General features: G+C 39.0%; 1 protein-coding gene across 2 annotated transcripts in view; it reads left to right on the top strand.

The window, feature by feature from the left end:
- Positions 1 to 12440, top strand: part of B3GLCT (beta 3-glucosyltransferase) — a 173406-nt gene that overhangs the window by 110413 nt on the left and 50553 nt on the right. For both annotated transcript variants that reach the window (XM_044441555.1, XM_044441554.1), the window contains one exon: positions 8975 to 9038. In XM_044441555.1, coding sequence (XP_044297490.1) covers positions 8975 to 9038 — 64 coding nt within the window. The remainder of the gene's footprint in view (positions 1 to 8974; positions 9039 to 12440) is intronic.

Here is a 12440-nt window from a genome sequence, read left to right as displayed (position 1 = left end):
AAAAGTGAATGTGTATCTAAAACTTGACCTGGGCAAAAAACAGAAGTCCAAAATCACCCTGTGGCTGATAATTCTTGTTGAAAAAAACTGTACTATAAATAAGAATGGCCAATGTAAATAGTAGGATGATATCTTTATTGTTGTTATGTGCTGTCAAGTAATCTCTGACTTTCAGCAACCCTTTGAATGAATGTCCTCCCAAATGTCCTGTCCTTGACAGCCCTAATCAGCCCTTGACTTTATGCAATCAATCCATCTCATATTTGTTCTTCCCCTTCTTGTTTTGTGTTCAACTTTCCCTAGCATTAATGTCTTCTCAGGATGTGCCCAAAGTATAACAGCCTCAGTTTTGTCATTTTTGCCTCCAGGGCAAGCTTTGGATTTATTGTTTGTCTTTCTGTAGGTTCAGGGTATTCACAAAGTGCTTGTCCAGCACCATGTTTCAAATGCAACAATTTTCTAGCAATAAGCTTTCTTCACTGCTCAGCTTTCATATCCATACACAGTGACCAGGAATATATCTGTGTGGATGATCTTGACCTTGGGTTCCAGTGGATAGCCTTAGACTTAATTATATTTTTTAATCCCTTCTTTACTATTTACAAGTCTCAGTTTTCTTCCAATTTCTTGGCTGAAGTCTTTGTTTGAATTGATGACCGAGCCAAGGTATGTAAATTCTTTCATAATTTCAGTTTTCTTTATTATTGAGCCTACACTTCTGTATTCTTCTATAGTCATGATTTTAATTTTCTTAATGTTCACATGCAGTCTGCTTTTGCACTTTCTTTCACTTTCATCAGGAGTTGTTTCAGTTCATTGCTGCTTTCTGCCACTAACACAGCATCATCATCTATATATCCTAAATTACTGATGTATCTTCTTATAATTTTCACTCCTCCTTCCTTTCCAGCTTTCCTTATGAAAAGTTCAGCATGCAGATTGGACAGAGAGGGAGATAACATCACCCTCATCTGATGCCTATTCCCATAGGAAATCATTCTGATTTTTCATATTGTGTCCTAACAGTGTCTTCTTATGTACAATACAGATTACATATCAGAACATTCAAGTACTGATACTCTTTCAGGAGTATCCATGGCTTCTTGTGATCCACACAGTCAAAGGCTTTACTGAAGTCTATTTCTTGTTTCATATATGGTGAAATTCTTTCTTACAACACCTTGAACATCACTTTGCTTGTTTAGGAAAGGCTGTAGTGGCCCTAAAATGCTGCACTTCTTTTTTTTCCCAAATCTTTTTATTTGTTTTCTGAAATATAATAGAAATAAAAAGGGCTACATAGGGAAAAAAGAAGCTAAGGGATGTTCCAAAGATTTTGCAAGCAACTCCTCATTTAAATGCATTTACAATGAACAAAGATCTCTATCAACCACTCCCTCGCTAGCCCATTCATTTCTCTGTCATATATTTATCCAGCCTATACAATTAGTTATAAATCATAACATTGCTTTGGTAACAAATAGTAATCACAAACATTTGTAGGAACTGTATTTTCTTTAACCACTATTTAAATTCATAGAATAATAGAGTTGTAAGGAGCCATGAAGGCCATCGGGTCCAACCCCCTACTGTTGCAGGACACCATGTTACACCACCCCACTCAGATGGCTGTCCAGTTTCTTTTTGAATGTCTCTAGTGTGGGAGAGTCCTCAACCTCTCTAGGTAACTGGTTCCACTGTCAAATTTCTCTGACAGTGAGGAAACTTTTCCTGATACCTAGCCTAAACCTGGGTTGTCACAACTTGACTTGATTATGACATTACTCATAGTAAGCCGTCCATCTTTGAGTAAATTATTTGACTGGTCTTCTATTGACATAACTTGTTAGCTTTGCCATTGTTGCATATTCAGCTGGTTTGTTTTTCCAATCTTCAACAATTAGGCAGTCTTCAGCTTTCTACTTCGAGACAATTATCACTCTGATACTGCTGATATCACATATTTGTATAATTCTGTCATACTCTTTGGGATAGTCTCTGGGTCAGCAAACAGTAACATGCTTTTGGCATTTACTGGAAAGTCAATTTTGAGTATTTTCTGCATGTCTCCATGTACCTGTTTCCAATATATTTTTTTTGAGTCCGTTACATATCTACCACATATGATAAAATGTCACATCTGTTTGCATTTCCAACATTTTCCATTATAATTCTTGTCCATTTTTGTATATCTAATATGCAGTACATAGTACAGCAATACATCTTATACCAATTGTCTCTTAGTGTTGGAATGCAGTAAATTCTATGTCCTTTGTCCATTAGACTTCTCACTGGTGGGCTGATATTTCTTCTTGAAGATTCTGCATTCAGCTCTTCATGCATATTTTGTTTTGTTGAGTCTCTATCATATTTAAACAGTTGTTTATAAATAAGTCTTAGTTGTATGTATGTAATAAACTTATTTTCTGCTCAGTTGGCCCAAGGGTCCTCTAAGCAGATTGCAGTCAATTAAATACACATCTGTATTTCCATTTTGGGGTATTTAAATGCCTGTTGATAATTTCCAATCTATCTTGGAATAGTTCTTTTGGTACCCTGACTACTCTGGGTGTTTTATTCCTTCTAAGTGTTTTCAGAGTAGCTTTCACTTTCTAAGACTACAGGTTCTTCTTCACAGGATTCCTCTTTGAAGAAGTCTGTCATCCTTTCATGTCTTCCATTCTTCCATATATTGCTTCCTCCTCCTCTTTATTTTAGCCTAGTATGATGTCCCCCCGTTTGTCTTTCAGCATTCCTAATCTAGATTTGAATTTCCCTTTGATTTCTTGGATCTTCTGGAAGAGATCTCTCTCTCTTTTTTCTTTTTTGCTCTTCTATTTCTTTGTAGTAGAACTTGTAAGAGTTCTTTTTGCCTGTATGTGATAGTCACTGAAAAGTTGCATTCAGGATGCTGACCCATTTAATGTCACCCTTTGCTTTTCTTATCACCTGTCTCTTGTGAGTGTTTCCTCTGTAATCAATCTAGGCTTTTTCTTTCTTTTTGCTAGAGAATTGTCTTTGGGCATTATAATGTCTCTGGTTTTATTCCACAGTTTTTCTAGCTTACAGTCAGTTGCATTCAGTAATACAAATTTATTCTTTATATGAACATTAAATTCATCAGGAAAGTTACTAATGCTTCTGTTAGTTATCCTTTTTAGTTTTACTCTGTTAATATTAAGAGTTCATTTTTGATGAACTTAAGTAGAGGCAGGCTTCAGACAATTTGGGCTTTAAGAATCAGCACTTTGAATCAGGCTCAGAAGCTAATAGGCAACCAGTGTTGTTGGCAGTTCCCGGCTTTCCTTCTCCAGCAGACTTAGACAAAACCTTAGAAGTATAGTCCTAAGTTTGTAGAACTTACCGAACAGGATAGTTCAAAGTCATGATCTCTTTAAGATATGGGAGTAGTTTCTGCTCATGTGAAGAGTTGACTCCACATGGAAACATCTCCTTCCCTCCCAGAAAAATGATGACTCCATCCTCAGAGTGGCTCCTGCTGATTGAGGGCTAGATGTCAGGAACATCAGAAACTTCTTAATTGGTCCACTCACTTTGCCTATTAGAGTCAAAGGAGACTCCCACCCTCAGTCTTCATTCCACCATGTTCTGAAATACCTTCTTCCTTTTCCACGTCAGAATGGTTTTCACACTTTGCCTGAGTGTCTTCACTTTGTAACCTTGAAATTTCCCTCTGCTCCTATGAATCTGAAGAATCAATCTGAGGAGACTAACCTGAGAGAGCTGGACCCTCTCTGTCCAGCCAATATAGCATCTTGGTAATCTGAGTAATGTAGTTCCACATGGCTGTGCTATTTCAAATTCTGACTGCCACAAACTTTAGAAGCTACAGTTTCCAGGTAATCTTCAAGAGCAGCCCCGTTTACAATATAGTACAGTAATTCACTTACAAGGTTACCAGGGGGTGAACCACCTTGCACAACCTATTCCTGTTTTAGATGGTAAAAGACACTTGCAGCTCCTGGCAGCACCTGTACTTCAACTGAAAAGCTGGATCAAAGTACCTGCTCTTTCAGGGGAAGAGCATCCTCATCTAGAATGCATATCTAATTACCAGAAATGAGAACAGCCTACCCTGAATCTCACTTTGTTAAGATTCAGCTTCCATTTATTGCTTCTCATCCAGCCCATTTCCAAATCCAGACACTGGTTCAGCATCTGCATGGCCTCATTTGACTCAAACGAGAAGAATTCAAGCTGGGTATCATTAGTATGTTGATGACATTTCACTCCATATCCCTTGATTATTTTATCCAGCAGCTTCATATAGATGTTAAAATATATGGAGGATGAGTCGGGCTCCTGTGGGTCATTTGTGCTGTGGAGTCTAGCAGGAAGTTGCAATGCAACTTTCAGGAATTGATCTTAAGGTCTAAGACCCCTTTCTGTCATATATCTAGGCCTCTGATACCCAACCTGTACCTAGTGTTGTTGTTTTGTTTGTTGTTAGTTGTGAAGTCATGTTCGATCCATCGCGACCCCATGGACAACATTCCTCCAGGCCTTCCTGTCCTCCACCATCTCCCAGAGTCCACCCAAGCTCACACCAACTGCTTCAGTGTCTCCATCTAGCCACCTCATCCTCTGCTGTTCCCTTCTTCTTTTGCCATCTATTGTTCCCAGCATTAGACTCTTCTCCAGGGACTCCTTCCTGGAGTCCCTGGAGAAGTTCCTCATTAGGTGGCCAAAGTATTTGAGTTTCATCTTCAGTATCTGGCCTTCTAAAGAGCAGTCAGGGTTGATCTCCTCTAGGACTGACCGGTTTGATCGCCTTGCGGTCCAAGGGACTTGCAGAAGTCTCCTCCAGCACCACAATTCAAAGGCCTCAATCCTTTTGTGCTCAGCCTTCCTTATGGTCCAGCTTTCACAGCCATACATTTCAACTGGGAAAACCATAGCCTTGACTATACGCACTTTTGTTGGCAGGGTGATGTCTCTGCTTTTTAGTATGCTGTCTAGATTTGCCATAGCTTTCCTCCCCAGGAGCAAGCATCTTTTAATTTCTTGACTGCAGTCCCCATCTGCGGTGATCTTGGAGCCCAGGAAAATAAAATCTGTCACTACCTCCATTTCTTCTCCATCTATTTGCCAGGAAGTGAGAGGACTGGATGCCATGATCTTAGTTTTCTTAATGTTGAGTTTCAAGCCAACTTTTGCGCTCTCCTCCTTCACCCGCATCAAGAGGCTCTTTAGTTCCTCTTCACTTTCTGTCATGAGAGTGGTATCATCTGCATATCTGAGGCTGTTGATATTTCTCCCAGCAATCTTAATTCCAACTGGTGATTCATCTAGCCCCGTCTTTCTTATGATGTGCTCTGCATATAAGTTAAATAGGCAGGGCGACAGTATACAGTCTTGCCGAACACCTTTCTCAGTTTTGAACCAATCAGTGGTTCCGTGTCCAGTTCTCACTGTTACTTCTTGACCCGCATATAGGTTTCTCAAGAGACAAATAAGATGGCCTGATACTTCCATCTCTTTAAGAACTTGCCACAATTTGTTGTGATCCACACAATCAAAGGCTTTAGCATAGTCAATGAAGCAGAAGTAGATGTTTTTCTGGAACTCCCTAGCTTTCTCCATGATCCAGCGTATGTTGGCAGTTTGATCTCTAGTTCCTCTGCCTCTTTGAAATCCTGCCTGTACTTCTGGTAGTTCTTGGTCCACATACTGCTGGAGCCTAGCTTGTAGAATTTTGAGCATCACTTTGCTAGCATGTGAAATGAGTGGAATGGTGTGGTAGTTTGAACATTCTTTGGCATTGCCCTTCTTTGGGATCAGAATGTAAACTGACCTTTTCCAATTCTGTGGCCACTGTTGAGTTTTCCAAATTTGCTGGCATATTGCGTGTAGCACTTTTACTGCATCGTCTTTTAAGATTTTGAATAGCTCTACTGGAATACTGTCGCCTCCACTAGCTTTGTTGTTGCTCAGATTTGCTAAGGCCCATTTGACTTCACATTCCAGGATTTCTGGCTGGAGGTCAGTGACCACCCCATCGTGGTTATCAGGGATGTTAAGCTCTTTCTTGCATAGTTCCTCTGTGTAATCTTGCCATCTCTTCTGCCTCTGTTAGGTCCCTGACATTTTGGTCCTTTATCATTTGCATAAAACATTCCCTTCATATCTTCAATTTTCTTGAAGAGATCTCTGGTCCTCCCTATTCTATTGTTTTCTTCTATTTCTTTGCACTGCTCATTAAAGAAGGCATTCTTATCTCTTCTAGCTATTCTCTGGAATTCTGCATTCAATTGGGTGTAGCTTTCCTTTTCTCCCTTGCCTTTCACTTCCCTTCTTTCCTCAGCTGTTTGTAAAGCTTCCTCAGACAGCCATTTTGCTTTCTTGAATTTCTTTTTCTTTGGGATGGTTTTAGTTGCTACCTCTTGTACACAATGTTGCGAACCTCCATCCATAGTTCTTCAGGCACTCTGTCTATCAGATCTAATTCCTTAAATCTATTTGTCACCTCTACTGTATATTCAGCAGGAATATGATTTAGGTCATACCTGAGTGGCCTAGTGCTTTTCCCTACTTTCTTCAATTTAAGCCTAAATTTTGCAACCAGAAGCTCATGATCTGAGCCACAGTCAGCTCCTGGTCTAGTTTTTACTGACTGTATAGAGCTTCTCCATCTTTGGCTGCAGAGCACATAGTCAATCTGATTTCTGTGTTGACCATCTGGTGATGTCCATGTGTAGAGTCATCTCTTGGGTTGTTGGAAAAGAGTGTTTGCTATGACCATCGTTTTCTTTTGACAAAATTCTACCAGCCTGTGCCCTGCTTCATTTTGTACTCCAAGGCCAAACTTGCCTGTTATTCCGGTTATCTTTTGGCTTCCCACTTTAGCATTCCAATCCCCCATGATGATAAGGACATCATTTTTTTGGAGTTAATTCTAGAAGGTTATAGGCCTTCATAGAACCGGTCAACTTCAGCCTCTTCAGCACCAGTGGTTGGGGCATAGACTTGGACTACTGTGATGTTGAATGGTTTGCCTTGGATTTGAACTGAGATCATTCTGTCATTTTGGAGATTGTATCCAAGTACTGCTTTTCCTACTCTTTTATTAACTATGAAGGCTACTCCATTTCTTCTGAGGGATTCTTTTCCGCAGTAGTATACCTGATGGTCATCTGAATTAAATTCACCCATTTCTGTCCATTTTAGTTCACTGATTCCTAAGATGTCGATGGTCAGTCTTGTCATCTCTTGTTTGACCACATCCAGCTTGCCTTGATTCATAGATCTTACATTCCAGGTTCCTATGGAGTATAGATCTTTGCAGCATTGGACTCTCCTTTCACCACCAGATACATCTGTAACTGAGTGTCCTTTCGGCTTTGACCCAGTCGCTTCATTCTTTCTGGCGCTACTAGTACTAGCCCTCTGCTCTTTCCTAGTAGCATATTGGACACCTTCCAACCTGAGGGGCTCATCTTCCATCGTCATATCTTTTTGCCTTTTGGTACTGTCCATGGGGTTTTCATGGCAAAGATACTGGAGTGGGTTGCCATTCCCTTCTCCAGTGGATCACGTTTTGTCAGAGCTCTGTGCTATGACCTGTCCGTCTTGGATGGCCCTGCACGGTATAGCTCATAGCTTCATTGAGCTACACAAGCCCCTTCACCACGACAAGGCAGTGATCCATGAAGGAGGTACCTAGTAAGATACCATGAATAATGATATCAAAAGGGTTGTTCTTCCCACTTGTAGCTGAAATCATCCATCAGAATGATCGTGGCCAAGTCAGCAGTGACCAAGACCTGAAACTGAATGGAAACTGGTTTAGATAATTTGTTTACTCCAAAAGCATCTGAAGTTGAGTCACTACTACCCTATCTGTGTCCTGAAAGGGGTTATTGTTGACTGCATGAAAGTTAAATCTCTTGGCTCCACCCTAAGCCACAAAGTATATTAACTCTTTCTTGGATCAATCTCCCCCAGCTGTACAGGTGTTTGTTTGAACCCCTATAAGCACCTCATCCACATCCTCAGTGATATTGATCCAATACAACTGATTTAGATGAAGCTCTGGACATCTTCACTGGGTCAGTACTGGTGCCAAAATTCAAAGTGAACATGAATAATATTATACTCAAAAGTTCCTTGTAGACTTGGCATACCAAACTTCCAAGTGTTCCACTACATCCTCATGTAGGGCAGTATCCAATTGTGTTACTCTGGAAACTCAGACAGCACTAGCAAAATTGCACCAAGACATTTGTACAAGCATAATCTATCTGTACAAGCATAATCGCCGTCGTTATTTGTTTTTCGGCGTCAGGCTAAGACCTTTTCTTTAAACCTTATTTTAATTGCTAAATTATTGAATTAATTAGGATTTTAAAATTAGTCGAGAATGCACTGGGGGTTTTTAAATGTTTTTTTCTTTTAAATTATTATATTATTATTTACGTATGTTTTTATGTATTTTTTGTGAGCCGCCCTGAGGCTTTGTTGTGATGGGGGTGGCATAGAAATGTTTTAAATAAATAAATTTAGTTGGATTCTTTTTTGTGTATAATTCAGGATCTAGTTTCCACTAGTGCAACATAATTTGTGTTAATGGAATGACCCAGCTGAATATTGCCCATACTCTGATTTTAACCAATTTACCACTTGGACAGCATCATGAAGCAGTTGAAACTGAGAAGTATGAATGTTTCACCATAAGCACTGCCACAAAGTAGACATGATAATGTGTTCTCACTTGTGAATGGGGATACTCCCTGTGTGATTTGACCTTCCTCTTTTCAAACTCATAGGTCCTGAATTAAACCACAGAATGTGTTGGATTCAACAGTGTTGGAGAAGATTCTTAGAGGCAATCTTGTTGATAGCTTATGAATTGCACCTTGCCATTCAAAATACAGCTACAAAATTTTCATGTTATTAGACTTGATACATAGAACCCCTAATTTATTTCTGTGTATTCTTTTTTTCTATTGGACAGGCTTGCCAAGAGATTGAAAAATGAACCTCTAAAGTCAGATTTTACAATAGATTTAAAACATGAGGTAAGTCCATTCTCTTACACTGGAAGATGTGCTTTCTTGGCTCTGTGCAATAGGAGGAGGGAAGTTATATTAATGATTTCCTTCATTTGTTCATTATATAGAATAATAAAGGACCAAAATCATGGTATAGGTCAGGGGTGGCCAGGCTTGCTCAATGGAAGAGCCACATATGGTATATCTCGAATGTTTGAGAGCTGCAAGACATGAATAAATATTTATGTTTGTTTATTATGACCAAATAGGCATTGCTACAAGTATCAGGCTAGTTATTGCTAGTAGAGGTCTAGTGAATATCCATCTTGGCTGTGAGTTGTTGAAAATCTGGCTGATACATTGTCAAGGCTGTGCAAATTAGCTCTGTTGAAGTCATATGACTGAAGCACCACCATTGGTTATCACAGTAGGAAACTCGTGTCCCCTGCTTTTGTTTGCACTTGCTCAGCTGCTCAGAAGAGATGTTGCATCTGGCTTTTTGTCCCCTCTTTCCATGTGCTGGCTAAGCTGCTCAGATTTGAACTTGTGTCAGCCTTTTTCATCCCCTCTGTGAGCAGCAAAATTAACTGAGAGTAGCAAGTGGCTCGTGAGCCTAGGTTTAGCCACCCCTGGTATAGGTTAATATTGAACTCATTCTTTGAGAATCAGTCCTTATGTAGCCAAGATGGCATCATTCTTGGCATGAATGACCAAATGGCATGGGAAGACATTAGCAGGCTGAGGAAACACCAAGTTTTGTAGAAGTATAACAATATTTAGGAAAACATGGTAGGCATGTCATGAGCAGAGCCAGCTGGAGCTGGGGGTCAGACTAGATGGTCTTCTGACTCACTTTGTTTCTATGTTTCTAGAACACACATAGGAGGAGGAATACGAAACAGGCCAGTGAAGACTGAGGATAATCATTGGGCACAGAGTGCTGTTTTGTGGCAGGAGGAGAATAGAATGTAGTATGCAGAACATGGGCCTGGCTGGCTGGAATCCTGTAACATTCCACAGTGTCACATTTTAAAGGATTGCTAATATTTTAGAATACAGAGGGAATATTTAAAAGATCCAAAAAGCCAGTGGAGGCTAGCAGCTCCAGTGTCAATGGGGCAATGCAATGCACCTAAAGGTGCTAAACCTGTTTTAGTGAAAGAGGTTCAGTTCAGCACCATAGATAACTCCTTTAAAGTCCAGAATGGATGCACTAACCCACTAACAGTGGAGACACCATCCTCCAGTGTCCAGACCTACTTAGCCTCATGCAGGGAGTTTCTGCAGTCCAGTGACACCTTTTCTACTTTCTTTTTGAACATACAAAATAATCTTTTTGTACCCATCCTTTGTATTATCCACAAGTGTGAAACATTTTTTATTTTAATAGGCAAGTTAATTTGAAAGGCATGTGTGACTGAGAAAAGCAACCTTAAAACTAGGCTAACTGCATGTTTCTTTGTGTCTCAGCCTGTCTTACCATCTCCTTGAAATCTGTGTGAGAGGTAGGGTGAGATGGACATAAATAGAAAAGTATTACAAAGTACTGTGTTGATATACCAATCTGTGTTAGACATTAGTCAAAGAAAAATCAAGTTGACTTTAATCTATTTATGTTGGTTGGAATCCAAAGCACCTGATACATTTTATACTATGTACTCCCTCTAAACTTTCTGTGCTAATGTCAAAAGGAGAATTTACAAGTGCAGTATGACAAGCACTTCCATAAATTCATGCAATGTTTCAGAAATCATCTGCCATGGCCATCTGAAGAATAAATGCTAGTAGCAGGAAAAGAGTTTATAAATACTGTCTGTTCCATATGTTCTCTCTCCATTTTGGTATAATGTCTTATTCATGATCTTTTCAAAGGTAAACCTACAAAATGATATACTATCAAATAGCACAATGCTTTAAAAATATAACACAGAGAGAAAAAGGCTCACATCTTCCATTTAATTAACAGAAAAGACATAAGGACTTGCAATCGATAAAACCAATTAACTTTTGTGCCCATTTGCAGATGGCAGTTCAAAGTTTTTCAGGAGCTCTGGTATATATATGGAACCTCCACAGCAGCAAAGTCTTTTCCATGCACCTCAACACTTGAGTTGCACTTAGTTGACACAGTAAATCATTTAAATGCTTCAGACTTAATATTTAACTCCCACCTTTACTTGAAGTTTCAGCTTCCTACACTGAATGAATCCAATTATGCAGCAAAATGGGAGACATTAATAAGTTGTGTTTTGATATACATTTTCTCTGAAACATTTTTATTAGTTCTTCTTAAAAAAACCTCTGTAATTCAAAGTCTGTCTCATAACTGTAGCTAACCCAAATTTGATCGCTATTCCACCCAGCAGTGCCAACTACAGAACCAGGTTATTTGCATTGTTAGCTTAGGAATATGTATATGAAAGTGGACAACTCACACAAGTGCAGGTCTTCCATATTTATATGTATTACCAATGTTCAGATAGAAACAGAGACCATGCTTGAAGAACACAAGCCCTATTTATTAGTAATGAAATATACATTGAAAGGTTACCATTTTTTCCTTTTCAAAATGACAGTTTATGGTATTACTAGGCATTATTGAAAACGAAGGGATGTTTGTGATTTCCTTCTCTGCTCTCAAAAGCTTCTGATGCCTCAGGTCATTATTTCTTTCCTGCCTCTCTCAACTGTTTTTAGTATGCTGCTGTGCATTCCCAGGTACAATGTAATTCATTTTTGGTATATTCTGTTAGAACCCTTCCTTCAGGGTTTTTTTAAATGACACATGCTGAGCCCATTGTGGATTTCTTTATAATTAATCCTGTCAGTGCTTCTTTTCTTCTTCATTTAACTAGCTTTTGAGTAAGAATCCTGGAACACCAAAATCTATTGACTTCTAACCCTTAACATGACATAAGCTTTATGAGCTCTTTGGAAATGTCAAGTTCCTTTTTCCTGTTAAAGGGTGAAAATGATCTAGGATATCTGTGGGACAACAACATTAGGCAGATTACCACAACATGGAATAATATCATTAAAGCACCCTGCTATAATTGTCAAAATAAGCATGATTTTAAAATATACATCTTATTTTACTATTTAATTAATTTTCATCATTTCAGGAATGGATTATTCAAATGTTAAAAGTAGCTATAGGGAAGAATGATGGTGTTTGTCTACACAGCTGTGTGAACATTTACTGAGCTTCCTGGCCATCTGTTCTTGTCAGTCTTAACTAAACTTATTTTCAATTTGTGTTTTCTTCTTCTCCAGTTGGGAATAAATAATAGTCACTGAACATATGTGCAGTCTTATGAGACATCATATACATTAGTTATATGTAGGTATATGTGAAAAGATTAGTGTTTGAGGCAAATTCACAATTAGATGACTTTGAAATACAAACTCACCAAGTTTGAAAAGCCCATT

This window comes from Varanus komodoensis, unplaced genomic scaffold (assembly GCF_004798865.1).
Source record: "Varanus komodoensis strain SLA01 unplaced genomic scaffold, ASM479886v1 scaffold4, whole genome shotgun sequence".
Lineage (NCBI taxonomy): Eukaryota > Metazoa > Chordata > Lepidosauria > Squamata > Varanidae > Varanus > Varanus komodoensis.
The sequence above is the reverse complement of the archived record's forward strand: the minus strand, read 5'-3'. Positions and strand labels throughout refer to the sequence as shown.